Below are 20,953 nucleotides of genomic sequence, written 5' to 3' on the forward strand. Positions count from 1 at the left end.
TAAAGTGAATTTAACTATTTCGCGTTATATTTAAAGAAATTTGTGACTTCGGCATAATCGATGAGACATGACATGTTTTAGTTCAACTTTTCTTCATGTGTGAGTGATCTCTTACATTTCAGTTGAAATATCTCGTCAAATTTGTTCATTTGTCCAATGTAATCCTAAGAAGATTCTTACATTTTTTTTATATATATTAGGGCAAATTACTTGGGTGGCCTTCAAATTACTTTCATCGCTTACTTTTAGTCTTTAAATTATTTTTGAAAACAAATCGTCTCTTAAACTTTCCGAAAGGGTCACTAATGGCCCTTCTGTCAATTTTTCAATCTAACAGTAAACCTCAATCAATCTTCCCTTATTTACCCACGTACACATATTCATAACATCAACATCGTTTTCAATGTTCCTTATGTTACATTTCAAAGGAACACCTAGTTCCACATACGAGAAGAACATATTATTGTTGTCATACTAGGGCCATGTTTGATTTGGGGGTACAAAAGGGTACTATACTATTGGTATAGTATAAACTATACCAATAATGTTTTAATATGGTGTTTTTTATATTTTTACTATTGGTATTAATTTATACCCTTATATAATTTATACTTCATATTTTGTATAAAATAGTAACTAGTCCCCCAGGTACAACACTATTCTTTTATATATCATTTAATTTTTAATTTCTCATTATACTCTTTATTAATATTATATAATATATTAAATATATTTTATTTAATTTTAATATTTTATTATATATAATCATTTTTAATATAAATATTTTTAAAATAGTTCAATATTTTAATTAAAAATATTTATTTATTTTTATAAAAATAATTTTATTAATTATTATTTTCTATATTTACTTATATTATAAATAATATTTTTATTTTAATTTATTTTATTACAATTATTAATCATATTTAAATTAAATAAACATAATTTATCGTTTATATTATAATTAATTTTTTATATTTTAACTAAAATTATATTAATTATTAAATAATAGCGATACAATAATTTATAATAATAATAAACAATATTATTTATAATATTAATAATAATAATTTTAAATTAATATTTATACAAGATATACTACATTCTTAAAATATATACCAAACACAAAATTATAAACCATATACAACTTATATCATTTCTTATAATTCATACAAGTTAAATTTCTTGAATTGATAAAATAAACAAGAACTATTTGATTGAGTTCTTGAAGAGAAAGATTGAAATAATATTATTGATTGAATGAATAATCTTTACAATAGTTTATCTATTTATAATAGTAATAGAGAAATAACTAAATTGAGAAAATATAGGATTTGGTTATTATATTTAGCCTAATTAATAGGAAATATAGGATTTGGTTATTATATTTAGCCTAATTAATAGGAGATAAATAAATAATTTCTCTTATTTATTTAATACTTTATCATCCCCCTTCAAGCGAAAAGGTGAGGCACAAACCGTGAGCTTGCTACGTAAAAGAGCAAATCGATGAGAAGAAAGACCTTTGGTGAAGATATCAGCCACTTGATCTTCAGTAGGAATATATTGGATGAGTAGTTGTTTACGAGCAACTTTTTCCCGAACAAAGTGAAAATCGATTTCAATATGTTTTGTACGAGCATGAAATACCGGGTTTGCTGATAAGAATGCGGCACCAATATTATCACACCATAGAACCGGAGAAGAAGAAAGTGAAACTCGAAGTTCACTAAGTAGAGATTGAATCCAACAAAGATCAGCAGTTGTATATGCAAGAGCACGGTATTCAGATTCAGTACTAGAGCGAGCAACTACTTGTTGTTTCTTAGAATTCCAAGAAACGAGGTTGTCACCTAAAAAAATACAAAATCCAGTTGTTGAACGACGATCATCGGGACATCCTGCCCAGTCAGCATCAGAGTAGGCAGCAAGAGTGAATTGTGAATTTGGACGAAGAAAGATCCCATGACGAGGAGTATGACGAAGATATCGAAGAATACGTTTAACCGCTCCCCAATGAGAAGATGTGGGAGTTTGCATGAATTGACAAGCTCGATTGACAGCAAAGGCTAACTCAGGACGAGTTAGTGTAAGATATTGTAGAGCCCCTACTATACTACGATAGAGAAACGGATCAGATAAAGGATCACCATCATGTTTAGAAAGGGATGAGCCAGCAGAGACGGGAGTGTGTAATGGCTTTGCTTGAATCATATCAGCCCGAGTGAGAATATCGTCAATATACTTGGATTGAGAAAGAAATAAGCCATCTTTGGTACGAGTGGCTTCCATTCCAAGAAAGTAATGTAATTGACCTAAATCTTTAACAGGGAATAATTTATTTAATTGAAATATAATTTTTGTTAAAAACGATTTAGAGTTGCCTGTGAGAATAATATCGTCCACATATACTAAAAAGTATGCTGTTATTTGAGGTGCATGATACGTGAAGAGAGCCGTGTCAGATTTTGATTCTATGAAATCAAAAGATAGTAGAGCAGTCCGGAGAGTAGCATACCAGGCACGAGGAGACTGTTTAAGACCGTATATTGCTTTATGAAGTTTGCATATATGATTAGGAAAATCTGGATGGACAAAACCGGGTGGTTGTGCCATGTAAACTTCTTCTTGTAGAGACCCATGAAGAAATGCATTGCTAATATCAAGTTGATGAATGAACCATTGATAAGATATTGCCAAAGAAAGAATAACACGAATAGTAGTGGGTTTTGCCACAGGACTGAATGTCTCTTCATAATCAATACCTTGTTGTTGATGGAATCCTTTAGCCACGAGACGTGCTTTATGTCGATCAATAGACCCGTCAACTTTATGCTTGAGTTTGAAAACCCATTTACATCCAACAATATTATGAGATTGTGTACGAGGAATAAGAGACCATGTTTTATTCTGAATAAGAGCATTATATTCATTTGTCATGGCAAGACGCCATTGCGGATCCTTATTAGCTTTGGTAAAACATGTAGGTGTAGTAGCGGAAGAAGTAGCAATGAGAGCTGATGAGGACATAGACCGTGCTTTATTGCGTGTGATCATATGATGAGTAGAAGATGTAGGTGCATTAACTGTTGTGATAACTGGTTGTGTTGAAGGAACAGTAATAGTAGTAGAAGAAGATGTTATAGTGTTTGGTGATGTTGTTGAGGTCGAAGAGGGTGATGATGAAGACGGTGAAGTGATATGAGATAATAGAGGTGGTATTGGTAAATTAAGTATAGTTGTTGGAAGAGATGTCTCGTTATCTTCTTGTGGTTTAGACAAGCGCACAAGGTCCTTATTTTTGAAAGGAAAAGTGAGTTCGTCAAAAGTGACATGTCGAGAGATAAATATTCGTCCAGACGGAATGTGAAGACACTTATAACCTTTATGAGATGAGCTGTAACCAAGGAAACTGCATTCAGTAGTATGAAAATCGAGTTTGTGTTGATTGTACGGCCGTGTGAGTGGATAACAAGAACACCCAAATGTCTTCAAAAAACCATAATCAGGAGAAGAGTGAAATATAGTCTCGAATGGTGAACGTTGATGTAATGTCGGAGTAGGAAGACGATTGATAAGATATGTGGCTGTTTCAAAAGCTTCACTCCAATAATGTAGTGGCATAGATGCATGAGCCAATAAAGTGAGACCAGTTTCCGTAATATGACGAATTTTTCGTTCAGCAATGCCATTTTGCTCACTAGTATGTGGGCAAGATAAACGATGTAAAATACCATGATTATCTGTTAATGATTTGAAATTTCTATATTCTCCTCCCCAATCAGTTTGTAATATTTTTATTTTACGACTAAATAAATTTTCAACAAGTTGAAGAAAGTTGATAAACGTATTCAAAACATCCGACTTTTTCTTTAGCGGATATATCCACGTGAATTTGCTAAAATCATCCACAAAATGTACGAAATAACGACAACCATTAGATGAAAATTCAGGAGCAGGTCCCCAAACATCTGAATGAATTAGGTCTAAAGGAGCCATAGATGTAGATTTTGAAGCTGAAAAAGGTAGTTTATGTGCTTTCCCATATTGACATGATCCACAAAAAGAAATAGTATTACTACCTGAAACTGGTAATTTAAAGTGTGATATAACTAAAGATGTAGTAGCGCTAGAAGGATGTCCAAGTCGTGAATGCCAAATTTGAGCCGGAGATCTAATACCAATAAATGCTTGTTTATTAGAACATGTTGAAAACGAACTTTCAGTAGGTTCAACGCAATAAAGTCCGTCCTTGAGTAATCCCTTAAGAAGCACTATCTTCGTATCTCGGTCTTTAATAAGACAAATATTTGGGTGGAATTCAAAAAATACGTTATTATCTGATGAAAATCTCGCGACACTCATCAAATTTTTAGTAATATTCGGAACGTGTAAGATATTACGTAAGTAGAGAGATTTTTGTTGATTTAAAATTTTAGTCGTACCAATATTATAAATATTCAGAGGCATACCGTTTCCGACTTTGATAGTTTGAGTACCTGTATAAGGAGCATGTACATGTAGATTATTAAGATCGGAAGTAATATGGTCGGTAGCACCTGAATCTGGACACCAAGTGGGATCTACAATATTAGACGATGTAACTAACATTGTCGTAGGATTTGTAGAAGGATTAAAACGAGGGCACTCAAGAGCACTATGTCCTTGTACATTACATATTTGACAAGATGGATTATAAAAACAACTTTCGGAGCGATGACCAATTTTATGACAAAAATTACATTGCGGACGATTATTGTCTCGGTTCTGTCTTTGGTTCTTTCCGCCTCCATGCCTATAAATATAAGCAACATTCGCCGAAACGTTTGAGCGCGAAATATTTTCATAATGGAATTTTCTTTTCTTGAATATGAGTCGTTGTTCATAATTTAGAAGTATGTCTGTCATCTCATTAAACAATAGATCTTGTCCGGAAGTTAGAGCACATATCATCGGCTCGAACTCGTCTCCAAGCCCGTTGAGTAGAGTTAGTTGCAGATCTTGATCAGAAACATATTGTCCGGCAGCAATAAGTGCATCTGATAGGTTTTTGATGTGTTGAATGAAGTTAAGAAGAGAATCACTACCTTTGTGTGCGTTTAGGAGTTGACTCCGTAACTCAAATAGTCGGCTCTTTGATTGAGAAACATAGATTTTCTCTAAGGTTTTCCAAAGTTCTTGTGCCGAAGATGATTTTGAGACTTGTTGACGAATCTCGTCGGTCAATGTTGAAAAGAGCCATGCAAGTACCCTTTGATCTTGGATACGCCATTGTTTAAACTTTGGATTCTTGATTTGAATTGCATTATTTTGACCATCTGTTTCTTGAAGAAATTTGGGAGGAGTTTCAAGATTTCCTTCTACTATATCCATAAAATCATAACCTATCATGATTGGAGTAACTTGTGATTTCCAATAGATATAATTATATTTATCAAGCTTTACGCTTCCAGATATTATTGGTAGAACTGAGGAGTGATATTGTTCTTCCATTGAAATCGTTTTCGGGAGTTTTCCCTTATACGCTCTGATACCAAGTTAAATTTCTTGAATTGATAAAATAAACAAGAACTATTTGATTGAGTTCTTGAAGAGAAAGATTGAAATAATATTATTGATTGAATGAATAATCTTTACAATAGTTTATTTATTTATAATAGTAATAGAGAAATAACTAAATTGAGAAAATATAGGATTTGGTTATTATATTTAGCCTAATTAATAGGAGATAAAATATAGGATTTGGTTATTATATTTAGCCTAATTAATAGGAGATAAATAAATAATTTCTCTTATTTATTTAATACTTTATCAATACCAAACATTAATAACCTATACAACTTATACTACCTTATATTATTTATACCTCGTTACAATTTATACTCATATACAACTTATACCATATATAATTTGTACCACTTACCAAACACTACCTAAGTCTTTAGTCATTGCCTTAATCTTTTGGAAAAACAATCTATCAACATCATAGTAATCAATGTAATCAATATCACCACCACGTATAATAACCCATCACTTCTTTCTCCATGATAAAGTTTAATGCTGAAAAATTCAGACTCAAGACCTATAACCCAATATATGAATATTGTAAACTTGATATCAATGCATTTTAATTAGAGAAAAATGATAAACATCTTATCAAGTATATTATATAAACTAGTAACTCTGTATTACTTAAACAAGCAGTCTCAAGTTTAAGTGCATTTTCAATTTAAATAGTTTCAGCACAAAACTGAAGTTGTCTATAAGTTACTATAGTAATTACTAGTTCAAATGATCTTTTACCTAACTAGAAGAATCATTATATCACATACGAAATGTACTATTATCTTTCCTCTAGTCTCTTTTCCTTAATAAAGATAACTATATAGCTAATACATGGAGCAATATATTTAAAAATAATATATCTTAAGGAAGAAAACTAAGAACTAGGTATACAACAACAAATACTTACCGTATACTCGATTGGAACTAAAATCGCAATTTCTAGGTCTAATCATCCAAGTCATTGCTCTGATACTATGAACTTTATCTTCTGTCTCTCTTTATCCCTCTAGAAGACCATTCTCTCGCACCGATCGCAACTTAGGGCTTCTCTACTTCTCTAGCAGACTTTTCTCTCTACAATTCTATGGAAAAGAAGAAAGATGATATTAGGTAGGTAGGTTGTCGTAGAGAAGATGTAAAGTCAATAATGATGGTTGAAAATGAAGAGTCGTTATGATAATTGAAAATGAGAGTTTTAATTAGAGATGTTATGATATAACGGAAAAATTGACAGAAGGGCCTTTAGTGACCCTTTCTAATAGTTTGAGGGCTATTAGTGACCTTTCAAAAAGTTTAAGGGGTAATTTGTTTTAAAAAATAATTTGAGTGTTAAAGGTAAGCGATGAAAGTAATTTGAGGGCCACTCAAATCATTTGCCCTATAATATTATAGCTATCAAGGTGTGTTGTAGCTTAAGGTGTTGTTGAGCAATTTTATTTTTCATGCATTTTTTAGGTTATTCTTTAACATTTTATGTGTATGCTATTTGAAATTGAGATTGTTCTTTGATTAGTTATTATTTTCCCCCAAGTGTGTGTCACTTTTTTTAATAAATAAATACAACATTAAAGTTTATGAGTCATTTTAAATTAAACTTTAAAATTATGTGACAACTTAAAAAAAAAAAGTAAGTAATTTTGTAACAATAATAAAGAAACCATTTGTTTTATGAATCCCCAAAAAGAAACACATTCCTTTCCGGATCGTCTCCTTCTTCTTCATCAACAAAATATGTTCTTCATCAAGGAATGTACGTCAATTCGTATTATCTCCGAATCCGAATAGAACTCGGGGATTACCCTTTCTCCATATCGTGATCATCATCCCAACATGAAGGATGACGATTCTCTTCCTGTATCGGCACCTTCTGCACATATCTCGTCCATTTCAAAGAAAGATATCTTCGATTCGGCAGGATTTGGTAAAGGTAGGTATAAATTCTGGGCTTTGGCCGCTATTTTGCTTCTCGCATTCTGGTCAATGCTCGCTGGAACCCTCACTCTCCGTTGGTCCGTTGGTAATCTCAATCGCTTGTCCGACGAATTCGACAAACTCAATTCCGACGATCTAGATGTCCTTGTAAGTCATTTCAATCTCCTCCTTTTATTTCTTCCCGATGAATTTATACGAATCTGTTTTACGAATATGAACATTAGGAATTGGAAGAGAGGGAGAAGGTTGTGAGGCATATGTGGGACATATACATGAACAGTCGAAGGATTAGATTGCCGCGATTCTGGCAACAAGCGTTTGTGGCTGCCTATGAGGATTTAACCAGCGACGATCCTGGCGTTCGTGATTCTGCGATCTCCGAAATCGCTAAGATGTCCTTGCGCTCCCTGAATCTCGATCCTCCTCCTCTTACTCGCCATCTTTCGGTTAGTAAACCCTTTAGAGAAATTTGTTTCATTGCATTCAGATTCGAATCTTGCATGATCAGGGCCTTGATAGTAAAATCTGATGTGAATATGTTGATAATGCATATAATGAGATATTGCTTGCTCTGGAAAACCATCAGCGTTGTTTGCAAGTTGGAAGTAACCCCATTATGGTAGTTTAAGTAGCAAGTTGTGATATATCAAATCTGTAGATTCAATTTCCACTAAGAACGGTTTAAATTGAAGTGGAAGACATAATTATAAAAATTATAAATACGTGTTAATTTTCTAAAACTAGATCAAATGTCTCATGTTCGAATCTACTAAGAACGCTCTGATTAAAATGAGTTATGACTTTAGGGTGTAATTATAGCCACCGGAATAAACCCGGATCACAAAAAAAAGATGAAGATAGTATTAGGATAATTATGTTAGTATTTCATTGATCCCATTAGGATTATGTTTTAGTTGTACAAATATGGTTGTAGTCCTTTGATGGTTATTCAAGGATTGATTAAGTTATATTCCAAGTCTCTTCTTGAATTCTCCCCCTTTTGTGGATTCCATTCTACAAACCCAATTAGGTTTGTAACTTATGTAAAAGGAATTTGGAATTTGTTGTATCCTTTAAAACTATGTAAAAATGATTGGTTTAGTGGACAATCAATTTTCAGTAATTTGGACAATGTTTTTCGATTTGATTGGAACATGAAATGGTATGTTTTGCAATAATAGGTTGTCGGGGTCAATAGAAATTAGGGTAAAAATTGATGATGATAATTCAACTAGAACAATGGATTGAGTAGTCAAAAGAAAGTGAAGATGAGATATGGGAAAGTTTTCCCTCAAACTTATATATTGTGTCATACTCATAAGGGTTAATCATTTAATTTTATAACTATACTAGCTAAGAAGATGACCTTGATAAATCTAAAATAATAAATGCTAGTTTAATTACTACAAATCAAACTATTAATTGCTTCATTTGGAGTAAAAAGGCAAGACTCATGACCACAAGTTAATTATCAAAATCTTATATACAACCTCCTTTTCGTGAGATTTGTGAATATTATTTCAATTTCTTTTATCTAAAAGCTTTTTAGCGACATTTTGATAAAATGATAGTATATAGTCTTGAAATACATTTCTATTTGTCGTCGGGTTTCGTAGTTTTGAATATGATCATTGTTTTTGCCCTTGTAATGTAATTGCAGATTAAACAAGAAGTTAAACTGACTCAACCCGAAAAGGGAAAGAGCGAGACAATATCCATTTCCAACACGACATCGAGAAGCAGTCGTCTATGACTTTCTAAGAGAATGAATATCCATCGTATCTCGATATCCTCTTAGGAGTCATTTTTTTGCACTCTGCTTCCCAATTCAAATTTTGTCTGGCTAGAGATGTATTTATTAGGCACTTTTTTTTTTGCTTTTTTTTTTTTTGCTCTATTTCTTATGTGGGATGCAATAGATAACAATCTTTATTTTGGCTAAATTTTATTTTGTTTTTTGAAAATTTAAAGTTTATAGTGAATAAGTATTGAACATGTCACTATGGACTAACTATAAATGAGGTTGTTTATAAGAATTATGATTCAATTTCTTGAGAAATATATATATGATAAATAGAATTTGATTTGGATGTGTTTTGGATAGAATATGATATAATGTGCTGAAAAATGTCTCGTCTATCCAAATTCTCTGTATTCTATTTTCTAATAAATTAAGAATTCAATGGGTTGAACCATCCGTTCTTCTTTCAGAATATTTTTTTACTATCTTTACCGTTTAATTCGATTTCAGATAAATCCCTATTTATAAAATAAGTTTTTATTAGTATAAAGTTATATTTTTATATAATGATCTAATTGTTAATTGATATTCAAACTTAAATTGTTTTTACTAGATGAAACTCGAATTTTGAATTGGATTATACGGGCTAATTGAACTATTTCAAACTTTTTCACATGCGAATAAATGTATGTCTTTTTATTTTAACATAATAGTTTCATTTTTTAAATAATTTATCACATTTGTACCAACAAAATAACAATTATTTCTTTTTTCAAAATTTTAATATATTTTTATACATTACATATTTTTAAGTCATTAAAACTATATTCGACTTTTTTGAACGTGTATATCTCAAAAAATAGTGAATTTAAAATATATATATGTTCAAATTGGTAAACCGTACACAATGTTATGTCGTTAATGTTATGTCGTTATGAACTTATTTAAAAAATAAATACAGAATCAATCCCTATTCAAAATTTCTCAATCATTAAAACAAATTTTAACAAATTAAAATGCATAAATTTCGAAACAATACTTAATTTAAAAAAACACTTTCAAAACGTATCTAAATATCATTTCATTTAAAAACGTAACAAATTAATTAGAAAACAAAAAATATACGTTAAAATAAGATAATTGTTTATTTAGAAAAAAAAACTCAAATTTCTAAATTTTGATATTTCAAATTTAACAATCAATGCTTTGAACTTTAGTAACAATTAATCATTTATATAATATAATATATTAAAATTTAATATTATTAAAATTTTAAAAAATTATAAAATAAAATAAAAATATTTATAATACATGTTATATACTTAGTTGTTTTATTATTTCACCTATATAAATATAGGGAAATTTGACTAAATGACCTTATTTAACTTTTTATCGGCGCATAAAATTAGATGCTGATGACATTTTTTTTTGAACGATTTTATCCCTGTCGCGATACGTCCATAATCTTAAGACGTAACCGACATTCTCGAGACGAAAAAAAATTACATGTCATCAACGCATTTAATTTTATGCTACCATGTCGTCAAATTTCCATATAAATATCTTCTCATCTGAACCGCAAATCAACCACTCATGAAATTAAGAAAAAAATTTAGATAGGGTTGAATTATAATTGGAGTGTTTACAAAAATTTTAATTCCAAATAAATGTAGAATAAATAAAGTGACATAATTGATTTTGAGAAATCAGCCAAAGAACGAACAGTCAGTCTGCCCCAACCAATTGAGTCCTGTGCCGGCGACGGCGGCATCCAAAATCAAAGAAAATGCGGTGCCCGTACTGCTCGGTCGCGCAGGGTCGTTGCGCCACCACTACCGCTGGAAAATCCATAACAGAGTGTACGTCTTGCGGTCGCGTCGTGGAGGAGCGACAATCTCAATCCCACCATCTCTTCCACATCCGCGCAACGGATTCTCCTCTCTCCCTAGTCACATCCGACCTCCCATCCCTCCCAATATCAGCCACGCCTTCCGCTCCAAACGATGAAGATCCATTTGAACCAACTGGGTTTATTACCGCCTTTTCCACCTGGTCTCTCGAACCCTACCCTATCTTTGCACAATCTTCCACCTCCTTTGCCGGTCACCTAGCCGAGCTGGAACGGGTCCTCGAAACAACTTCTTCTACATCCACCACTTCATCTTCTTCCGTCGCCATGGATAATCTAAGGGCATATCTTCAGATAATCGATGTTGCTTCAATTCTAGGTTTAGACTATGATATTTCAGATCACGCTTTTCAGCTTTTTAGGGATTGTTCGTCCGCTACCTGTTTGAGAAATCGCAGTGTTGAAGCTTTGGCTACTGCTGCTCTTGTTCAGGCCATTAGAGAAGCTCAGGAACCCAGAACTCTTCAGGTGTGTTATCTGGTCATTAGAGTTCATGAATTGTCTTTTTGTTTGCTGAATTGTCTATGATATCTGAAAACTAGTACTCCATATAACAGGAAATTTCAATAGCAGCTAATTTACCTCAAAAGGAGATTGGGAAATACATTAAGATCTTGGGAGAAGCTTTACAATTGAGTCAACCCATTAACAGCAACTCAATATCTGTTCACATGCCAAGATTTTGTACACTTCTCCAACTCAACAAATCTGCTCAGGTATCAACCTTTTTCAACCCTATAAGTTGCCTTCTTTGGTACACTTTTTATTCGTACTAGATTCCAAGTTTCCCTGGTTACTCAATCTAGATACCCATCATCGTGGGTAGCTTAGATGACAAGAGGCTTAGACTAAGTGACTTACCATTTTGAGGTCTCATGTTTGATTATATTGAAAGCACCTGACTTGAAGTGGATGTCATGATAATAGGTTGTTGTGCTAAGTCTCCCCTGACACCCTGATCATAAAATAGATAAATAAAATAAAAGAAAGATGGGATCTCATTTGGCAAAATCAAGGAATAGAGAATTTTATACTTTTTTGTTTTTTTTTGAAAAATTGTTGATGCTGCATATTTCTAGTACCGCGATCTACCCATCTTTGGTAGCTCTTATGTCAAAGAGAGTTGAATTAAGAGGCTTACCATCATGAAATCTAAGTTTTCTATTCCATTGAAAACACTTGGATTGAAGTGGCAGGTCATGATGGCGGGTTGTTTGTGCAAAGTCAGGAGATTATTAATCGAGGTTACACCTAGGTCATAAAAATAAGAAAACTCTGATTGAAGTGGGTTCATGATTGTGGGGTTCGTACTAGCTTCCTCTAGGAAATAAACCTTAGTTAAAAAAATACAAATAAGGGAGTGGATCTCATTTGAGCTTAAACAAGAAAAGAGTTTTTGTTTTTTTACCTTTTATTGGATTTTTTGAACAGTTGGTACTGCATATAAGAACTTTGAAACAAAAAACATTTTCAGGAACTTGCAACTCATATAGGAGAAGTTGTTATCAACAAATGCTTCTGCACTCGGCGAAACCCAATAAGTGTATCTGCAGCTGCTATCTATCTTGCCTGCCAACTTGAAGACAAACGTAAAACACAGGCAGAAATCTGCAAGGTAACTGGACTAACCGAGGTGACCCTTCGTAAGGTTTACAAGGAGCTGTTGGAAAATTGGGACGATCTTCTTCCTTCCAATTATACCCCTGCCGTGCCACCAGAGAAAGCATTTCCCACTACCACTATTGCCTCAAACCGCTCTTCAACATCTAGAAATGACACCAATGAAGGAACAACAACAACGCCCATTGATCACGATAAGCTAATCGATGTCAAACCCGTTATACAAAATGATGTTTTAGATACATCTTCGACTTTTCATCAAGCAAGAGGCAAAGATGAATCTGTGATAAGCCTACCACCGATCGTATGGCATCCCCATTTATCAGTTGGGTTAAAAATGTCAACGGAGAGGAACCCTAACAACCTTCAAGAAGTAGTTGAGAGAAAAATAGACGTGGATACGAAGAACATGGGTTCTTTAATACCAACATTTTCAAGCACGGCTAGTGCGAGTAAGAGCTCTGCTGCCTGGCAATTGCCTTCGGCTTCATCGGGTTTGAATTCGCCTTCTCGATTCATGCTCCAGTCGAAAGCAAGATCAAGTTTAGCAGATTCATGTGGGACAAAGCAACTGAATGAAGGCAAAAGAGATGAACATTGAGGTATTAGGTATATACTATTTCATGTGACCTAAATGTTAAAAAACTTGTAGGTTTTGCTTATGTGACAGTTAATTGTGTATATTCTACTTTGACTAAGTTAAGTTAGTTTTGAACTAGTTCAATCAAGTTCCTATTTTTATATTATCAAAAAAGGGTTCATTCTATCTATTTAGAAACACTTTCTGATTCAGATGACTTTGAATTTGGGTCAGAATTTTCCGTGAAGTATCTTGTTCGTTTAGATGTTCAACCAAGAACATATTTTAATTTGGAAAGTAACTTGTTTAGATGTTCATTGTTTAGAGAACATATTCTAATTTAGGAAATAACACGGGTCACATGTGCCTACATTTTAGAGTTGGCATGATTGGATTTGGGCAAGAAAATATGAATATATGTTTTTTTTAATAATTTATAATATATAATCAAATAAATTAAATATTTATTTATTGTATTTTTTAGCAATTTTATTTTAACACATAAAATAATTAAAATATATATCTATATGATATTATAATTAATTATAATTATTTTATATTTTTAATGTCTACAAAATAATATATAAATAGGTCCAATTTCTCAAAAGTTAAAAATTAATTGGTTTTTATTAAATTTAGTTTGAAATATTAAAGTTTTGTCCCTTTCAATTTTTCTTAAACAAAACTTAAAAAAATGTTAAAATTAGATAACATACGTCCAAAACCAAAACAGTAAACTATTGATGTTAGGAAATTTTATAAAAAATAAATATTTATTAAACTCATTAAATTTTCTCATTTTCTTCTTCTATCTTACATTTAGCCACTAAAATCAAATTCAAAATTCCCAAAGGCTATGTAAACATTTTTATTTATTTATTTACAAAGTGATAAATTAATTATAAAAAAAATATGTCAAGTAAAAACAATATAAGTAAAAACAATATGTTGAGAATAGATTTACAAATTACAAATATGATATATTCATGATACACAACCTTAGTACAAGAAAATGATATACTTAACAAAAAAAAACTATATTTTTTGGTGTATAATCTTCATATTATGAAATAATATTAACACAAAAGAAAAGTAAATATTTTGTTATACAAATATAATTAGGAAATATGGTAAAAATATTTTAGAAACTCTTTGAGAGATTTGCACAAGGTATTGATATTGACCTAATTGAGACTTATTTAAAGGTGTAGTCGAACACTTTAGAAAGTCAAGTCTTTGCCTTGAGAGCATCGCTTCCTTGTGAGTTATGTGTGAGATTTTATTATGAGATTCCTTGTGAGTTATGTGTGAGATTTTATTATGAGATAATCATTGTAATACTCCTATAACAATCTTCATAATAAAATTGAGAGTCTCTTGTGCTTCGAAAGTGGATGTAGACCTTTTTTGGCCGAACCACTGTAAATCTTGTGTTTGCGTTCTTTAGTTATTTTCATTTCCGCAATTTTTCGATGTTGTTGTTGTTCTTGAATTAAGGGATACTTCATCTCCTAGTATCCCAACAAGTGGTATCAGAGCGAGGCTGTTTAAAAGGAGATGAAGCTGAAGAGCTTAGAAGATTCTTGGAGGGTTCTTGAAAAGTTCTATGGAGGTTTCCAAAAGATGTCGAAGTTGTAGTTCTTGTTGGTATGAATGATTGTCAGGTTTGAGGTGGAAGAAGTACGAATTACTTGATGTCTAAGGAACAAACCAAGAGGACAAACTGTAGACAAGAAGACAATGGAGAAGACATATATGCAAAATGTAAACAATATCATGAAAAAGAATGCATTATAGTAAGAGTTTTAAGTCTACGTTGAAGACTAAAGAAAATGTGAAATGTTTTCGGTGTTAAGAGAAAGGACACTTCAGAAAAGAGTGCCTAAAACTAAAGAAGCATAATAGAAAAGATTGTGTTTGGAAGGCAAGAGATGGACCATTGCTCGTGAGCAATGTATTTTAGTTATTATGGAAGGAGTAAATAAAAATAATGTGTATTCTCTATAAGGTAATTCACAAATATGTTTAGTTATTATCTCCGAGACCATTCAATATACATCAAGGTTCTGACATCTAAAGTTTGACCTCAAAGGCTTACAAGAATTGGGTAAAAAGAAGTTTTTGGTAAAAAAAAATTAACTCATGGTAATGCAAGGGAAGCTGGATCCAACGACAAAGAAATTTTTTTTTATTGGATTCAGAGAATGTCAAAGGGTATAAAGTTTGGCTTGAAGAATGTGGAGATAATGTTATGCTAGGTCAAAAAGTGAAGTTTTACAAATGTGGAGCACACAATGAAGACACAAGTAGTGATTCAAAAGAATTCACAACTCGATGTGGAGATATATCATCAAAAGAGCACACTACTGAAGGAGAATTGTCATTGGACCATTGAGATTTCTTCTAATATTGGGGAGGGGGATGACCTTGGCGAAGAGGTATCCTTGGCCATGGATAAAGAAAATAACAGTACACAACAAATCTTATCAAAAATGCATTTGATGATGACAACATTGTCGACGTGTTGACAAAGCAATTCTTTGGGCCAAATTGCAAAATTGCATTGAGTTTGTAGGTGATTAAAGATTGACATATTGCTAGTTAACACGCAATATGAATGGAAGACCAAAAAGAGAAAGACTAATGGAAGACACTTATAAGTTTATGTTGAGACATCATGAAGCAACTCTCAAACGAATCAATAAGAAATCATTGTATTATCTTTCAATGTGAGAAGGTGAATAAGACATTAAATGAAATTCCTATTCATGAAAAAATGGACTAGATGAGAGACTCGATCAATTCAAATGTGATCATTTGGGTACTTCTTTTGTTTTATCTTAATTGTCTATGCATTGTGGATCATAGTTAAGATTAATGAGATGATTGATTTTGTCATCTTATTGAGAATAAGATTGAGACCTCGAATGAGATTCCTAAAAATAAAAAAGAGGTTAGATGGGAGACTCGGTCAATTCGAAGGTGAATTAGATTATTGAATTGACAACTGATGCGAGAAGATGAATAAGACTTTGAATGTGATTCTTAGTCATAAAAAATGGCTAGGTGGGAGGCTCGACAATTCAAATGAAAGGACATTCACAATTTATTTCAAAGAATCTATGAATCATGGTGAAAATAATTGAAGACAATTAAAAAAGTATGCGGTTCAAATTTGTTGAGTGTGCAAAGTAGTTCAAAGCAAAATGAGTGAAAAATGTTTGGCTAAATTTTGAGCTTGAGTAAACGATGTCGCAGAACACCTAATTATTTAGACGACATAAGTTTGTTTCGGTCTTCTCGACTTATTTATATATTTAAAACAATAAATAAATGAGAGGCCTTTCACTTGGCGTGGTCTTATCGTAAATAGTTGGACATACCAGATAATTACAAATATAACTTTTGATGACGTGTCTACCTCGATCTGGCCCATCTCATAAAAATTGACGGTTCGATATACTTCTAGAAAACACACTTATATTAATTATTGACCGTTAATTTTCTCCAACTCACTGATCCGTGTTTTCTTTATCCAACGGCCTAGCCGACAAGGGGGGAAATCGCCAAAGTTTCCCAATCTTAGGGTTAGGTCAAGAAGCTTTTCTCCTTTGAGCCGTTTGAAGTTGCAGAAGGAATTTGAAGGTAGGGTTTTAAGCCGTTGAAGGTGGATAGATATAGGGTTTTACTCTTTTGAATCTCAATTTAGGGCTAGGGAAATTATTCAATCGTTAAATAACCTGCCGCTCTCTTGTTCGTTCTCTGAGATTTTCGTATTGTGTGTTGATTTGGTTGTCTGGAAATTGTTGCATGAGATAAAGGAAAAGCATCATTTCAGGTTATGGACGAGATCTGGGAAAGGGCTGTTGTGACGGCGCTCGATGGCCAAACAAACGTCGCTTCTGTTCGCACCTTGACGTTGGACGGAGCTGTAAAGTGTGCTCATGGGCGTCTACCTCCTCATTCCGTTTTCGAGAAATTCCATGATCTTCATCATCTTTCCATTGCAAACATTGGCTTAGCATCGCTCGAACAATTCCCTCGTCTTCGTAATCTTCAAAAATTAATCTTATCGGATAATCGAATTGCTGGTGGCCTTGAGCTCCTTGTTGAAGCTGGTCTCGAGTCATTGAGAGATCTTGATTTATCAAATAATCGAATTCAGGATATAAATGATCTCCGTCCTCTTGCTGAACTTAAGGTTGTTTCTCTGGACTTATACGAGTGTCCAGTTACTCGGGTAAAGGACTACCGGTCAAGGGTTTTTAGTTTGATTAAGTCATTAAAGTACTTGGATAAAATGGACGCGGATGAGAATGAGAGACCAGAATCAGAATCAGAAGATGATGACGAAGATGATGAAGAAGAAGAAGATGATGATGATGATCCTGGAAGTTGTGAAGTGGATGAAGAGGAACAGGAACAGAAACATGAACATCCTTGTAGGTTGAATAATGGGAATAGTTCAGGGAATGATGTGATTGTGGATGTTGATGAGGATGAAGAGAGTGATGCAGATGAAGAAGAAACCGAGACTCTGAAAGGGACAAAACAAACTTCTTCCCATCATCAATCGAATGGTGTTGCAGAGGAAGACGACGATGACGACGATGATGATGATGATGATTCAATGGATGAGATTGATGAAGATGATGACGGATATGATGTTGTAGAGGTTCATGATGTTGACGACAGTGATGAAGAAGATGGGGTTGACGACGAGGATGATGATGGTGAAGATGAGGTTGATAATGATGAAGGAGATCTTGGGTTGCCAGAGAGCACTGATCGATTAGCAAGTAGAGAGGGAGAGATAGATGGACATGAGCAAGGTGAGGATGATCCAGATGATGATGGAGAGACCGGAGAGGAACATGATGAAGGTGTAGATTTTGAGGAGGAAGATAAAGATGGTGAAGAGGAGGTATAAATATCTAATGTTACTAATACTTTTATATATTCATTTTCCTGCATCCTGGATTTTGCATTTGCCTTAATTTGCATATATGTTGTAGATTTTATGTTTAGGTAGGTATATGAAAAGATAACATGGACCATTGTTAAAGCAAAGCCAGTTAACAGTATAAGTCATTTGTATGACAATAGCTGTCTTTCCAAAATTAATTTTGTTTAATGAAAAAGTGGATGGATTTAGGTTAATATGTTCAAGATAATAGGTTATTGAGTTGCAGTGGATTGCTGGTATCTAAAAATCACAATAATTCTCATTGTTTATTCATATAGTTTCTTTTAATTTTCATTGTTGAACTGTCTGGCTATCTTCATGGTTTTGTTTTTTTTTTGTTAATTTCAGTTTGAAAGTTTTTGCAGGAAGAAGATGATTATGAAGAAGGGTACTTGGTTCAACCCGTTGGTAGGAAAGCTGAAGATGAAATAGCTGTGAAACCAGGTAAAGAAGATGAAGTAAAGACCTTTCTATCTTCTTCCAAGAGGAAAAGAGACGACGACGACGATGGTGATAAGTACATCGTATCTCCCTCTTCTTCGTCGAAGCATAGGTAGGTATTGTGGTAGTTAGAAAAGAAGGAAAGAAAATGGAAAATTCACATACACAAAAGACATCATTTTCAAAAGGTGGTTGTTCTCCCTCTTAAAGTGCCGTTAGATTTTGTATCTTTTTTAAATGGTAGTTATTTTGGATGGAGGGTGTAGTGGTGTGAACTAGTGATATATATATATTTTTCCTTTGTTATGGATTTATTTTGTCTGGTTGAAAATGAACACACTCTTCAAGACTTGAATTGTGCACTTTTTCATATTATTTGAGATTAAATTAATATAATATATATTTTTTTTATTTAAACTTTAAATTTAAGGAGATATAAAAATGATTATTGTAAGGAGGGAAATTGAGTGGTGGTCTGGTACTATATTTGGGATGCAGAAAATAGGCAAAATAGACATAAGAATTAACAAACCCTACCCTGAAATTGAATCTAGCTATGGTAAGATTTTCTTAGAGAGAAAAAGAAAGTAAAAAAAGAAAGAACCCATTCAAAGACAAGCTGGAGAGGTTTGTGAGAAAATCTCTCCTTCTCCATCATTATGGACAGAAAAAAGTTGATTCTTCTTCTTCTTTAATTTTGATCTTTCTTCATTATTATTAGTATCCAGGTTTTGCATCTCTGGCTAGGTAGCTAATTCCTATATCCTTTTTGCCGGAACTTTCATTTAGAATATGGACGTCGTGACCGCTCCGGCGCCTGAAACAAATTCCTTAACAATTTCCCCAAAAGGAAGTGGAGATATTCCTATAGACCCCGAAGTCTCCACAATTTCCTCACCACCACCCGCCGCAACCAACGACGACGACCCATCTCCTCCCCCACCGGACCCATTACCACCACCGGAACCCACACCAACTCCTGAACCACCACCCCCCGATTCCTCACCTCCACCATCATCTCCTCCACCTCCTGATCAACCGTCTTCTTCTCCACCTCCACCAGATACCACCACCATCTCATCACCACCACCGCCTCCTGATGATGATGATGATGATGATAATGATGATTCTCTTCCTCCGCCACTATTAAATCCGGTCAATGATTCCCCACCCACCACTCCATCTAATTCACTACCCAAATCGCCCCCGTCGTCTTCCGTTCCCGTCACCCCGTCTTTTCCTACGCCAATTGACAACACCAATCCTTCTACGCGTACGCCTCGATCAGGCCGCGGATCGCCGGGAAAGGGGTCCACGTTAGAAGATCCGTCGTCGGCAGCATCTCCTTCTACAAATAATAATAATAATAATGATAACACCGTATTGATTGTGGCGTTAGCCGTTACATCTGCCATTATTCTAACTCTGGTTATCGTTGGAATAATCTGTTGCTGTATGAGGAAGAAGAAGAAGAAACATATGTACTCAGTCGCTCCTGGAGGTAAATTTTGTTCCCTGAAATCTCAATCGCTATATTTTTGATCTTAAATCTATTAATTAAGGTATAACCCTGTAAAATTTTCAATAGTTTCAAATAAACCACCAACTTTAGAAAATGGTCTTTAAAACAATATATATTTTTAATAATTTGACCAAAATATACATTATTTTAGAGGCGTATTTTAGAGGCGTGAAGGTTGATGGTTCATGCAACCTAGCGGGTTATAACCGTAATTTGGGCCAAAATCTCTAATCTGATTTGTTTGTAATTAACTAAACTCGAACCTAACACGATTAACATCACTAAACTCGATCGAACCCAACTCGATTTAGTTAATTTCACATCTCTATTTTATATTAAAATTACATAATAAAATTATAAAGCTAAATCACAAATCCTCTTATAAAACGAAAAAAAGGAGTGAATAAGTATGAAAAGACAAACACAAAATCTTACCCCAAAAAATATAAACGGGTTATCGGGTTTATTTTGAGTTATTTAAGGTCGACTTGTTTATTAATTAGTTTAAATTAGTCGACATGGACCAGACCAAAAATACATGATCTTGACCTGCTTTTTTTCGTATTCGATTTGAAACGGGTTATGTTGGCCATAGTTATTATGATTGGTCAAAATTGGTTTGTTTTTAATCTAAATGAAAGTTTCAAAAACAAAAGAATGATCGGTTTTCTTAATAT

The 20,953-nt window shown here is 33.3% G+C and overlaps 4 protein-coding genes across 5 annotated transcripts; all 4 read left to right on the forward strand.

Annotated features, from left to right (window-relative positions):
- Window positions 1-7,259: 7,259 nt before the first annotated feature.
- On the forward strand, window positions 7,260-9,250 carry LOC124931363. The gene is made up of 3 exons (XM_047471814.1): window positions 7,260-7,644; window positions 7,722-8,102; window positions 9,158-9,250. The coding sequence occupies exons 1-3, from the start codon at window positions 7,396-7,398 to the stop codon at window positions 9,248-9,250; spliced, it is 723 nt and encodes a 240-aa protein (XP_047327770.1). The 5' UTR covers window positions 7,260-7,395.
- A 1,703-nt stretch (window positions 9,251-10,953) lies between these two features.
- LOC124918817 (plant-specific TFIIB-related protein 1) lies at window positions 10,954-13,533 on the forward strand. The gene is made up of 3 exons (XM_047458874.1): window positions 10,954-11,615; window positions 11,705-11,863; window positions 12,622-13,533. Exons 1-3 carry the CDS (start codon window positions 11,025-11,027, stop codon window positions 13,366-13,368), a joined length of 1,497 nt encoding a protein of 498 aa, XP_047314830.1. The 5' UTR covers window positions 10,954-11,024; the 3' UTR covers window positions 13,369-13,533.
- Window positions 13,534-16,888: 3,355 nt separating this feature from the next.
- On the forward strand, window positions 16,889-19,044 carry LOC124918818 (acidic leucine-rich nuclear phosphoprotein 32-related protein-like). 2 transcript variants are annotated; one of them, XM_047458876.1, is made up of 3 exons: window positions 16,889-16,992; window positions 17,186-18,271; window positions 18,679-19,044. In XM_047458876.1, exons 2-3 carry the CDS (start codon window positions 17,189-17,191, stop codon window positions 18,868-18,870), a joined length of 1,275 nt encoding a protein of 424 aa, XP_047314832.1. In that variant the 5' UTR covers window positions 16,889-16,992; window positions 17,186-17,188; the 3' UTR covers window positions 18,871-19,044. The 2 variants fall into 2 exon arrangements, with proteins under 2 accessions (XP_047314832.1, XP_047314831.1); XM_047458875.1 differs by lacking the exon at window positions 16,889-16,992 and having other exon boundaries at window positions 16,999-18,271.
- A 502-nt stretch (window positions 19,045-19,546) lies between these two features.
- LOC124931372 (proline-rich receptor-like protein kinase PERK2) lies at window positions 19,547-20,296 on the forward strand. Its single transcript, XM_047471825.1, has one exon. It carries the CDS (start codon window positions 19,547-19,549, stop codon window positions 20,294-20,296), a length of 750 nt encoding a protein of 249 aa, XP_047327781.1.
- The last annotated feature ends 657 nt before the right edge of the window (window positions 20,297-20,953 follow it).

The sequence above is a fragment of the Impatiens glandulifera genome, chromosome 1 (assembly GCF_907164915.1).
Source record: "Impatiens glandulifera chromosome 1, dImpGla2.1, whole genome shotgun sequence".
In the NCBI taxonomy this organism is placed as follows: domain Eukaryota; kingdom Viridiplantae; phylum Streptophyta; class Magnoliopsida; order Ericales; family Balsaminaceae; genus Impatiens; species Impatiens glandulifera.

What these genes read in the sequence shown, in the direction of transcription:
- LOC124931363 (XM_047471814.1), top strand. Translation starts at nt 7,396, where the DNA reads ATGAAGGATGACGATTCTCTTCCTGTATCGGCACCTTCTGCACATATC. An exon ending in CCGACGATCTAGATGTCCTT is followed by an intron (nt 7,645 to 7,721) that starts GTAAGTCATTTC and finishes TATGAACATTAG; the next exon opens with GAATTGGAAGAGAGGGAGAA. An exon ending in GCGTTGTTTGCAAGTTGGAA is followed by an intron (nt 8,103 to 9,157) that starts GTAACCCCATTA and finishes ATGTAATTGCAG; the next exon opens with ATTAAACAAGAAGTTAAACT.
- LOC124918817 (XM_047458874.1), top strand. Translation starts at nt 11,025, where the DNA reads ATGCGGTGCCCGTACTGCTCGGTCGCGCAGGGTCGTTGCGCCACCACT. An exon ending in AGGAACCCAGAACTCTTCAG is followed by an intron (nt 11,616 to 11,704) that starts GTGTGTTATCTG and finishes TCCATATAACAG; the next exon opens with GAAATTTCAATAGCAGCTAA. An exon ending in AACTCAACAAATCTGCTCAG is followed by an intron (nt 11,864 to 12,621) that starts GTATCAACCTTT and finishes AAACATTTTCAG; the next exon opens with GAACTTGCAACTCATATAGG.
- LOC124918818 (XM_047458876.1), top strand. Translation starts at nt 17,189, where the DNA reads ATGGACGAGATCTGGGAAAGGGCTGTTGTGACGGCGCTCGATGGCCAA. An exon ending in ATAAAGATGGTGAAGAGGAG is followed by an intron (nt 18,272 to 18,678) that starts GTATAAATATCT and finishes AAGTTTTTGCAG; the next exon opens with GAAGAAGATGATTATGAAGA.
- LOC124931372 (XM_047471825.1), top strand. Translation starts at nt 19,547, where the DNA reads ATGGACGTCGTGACCGCTCCGGCGCCTGAAACAAATTCCTTAACAATT.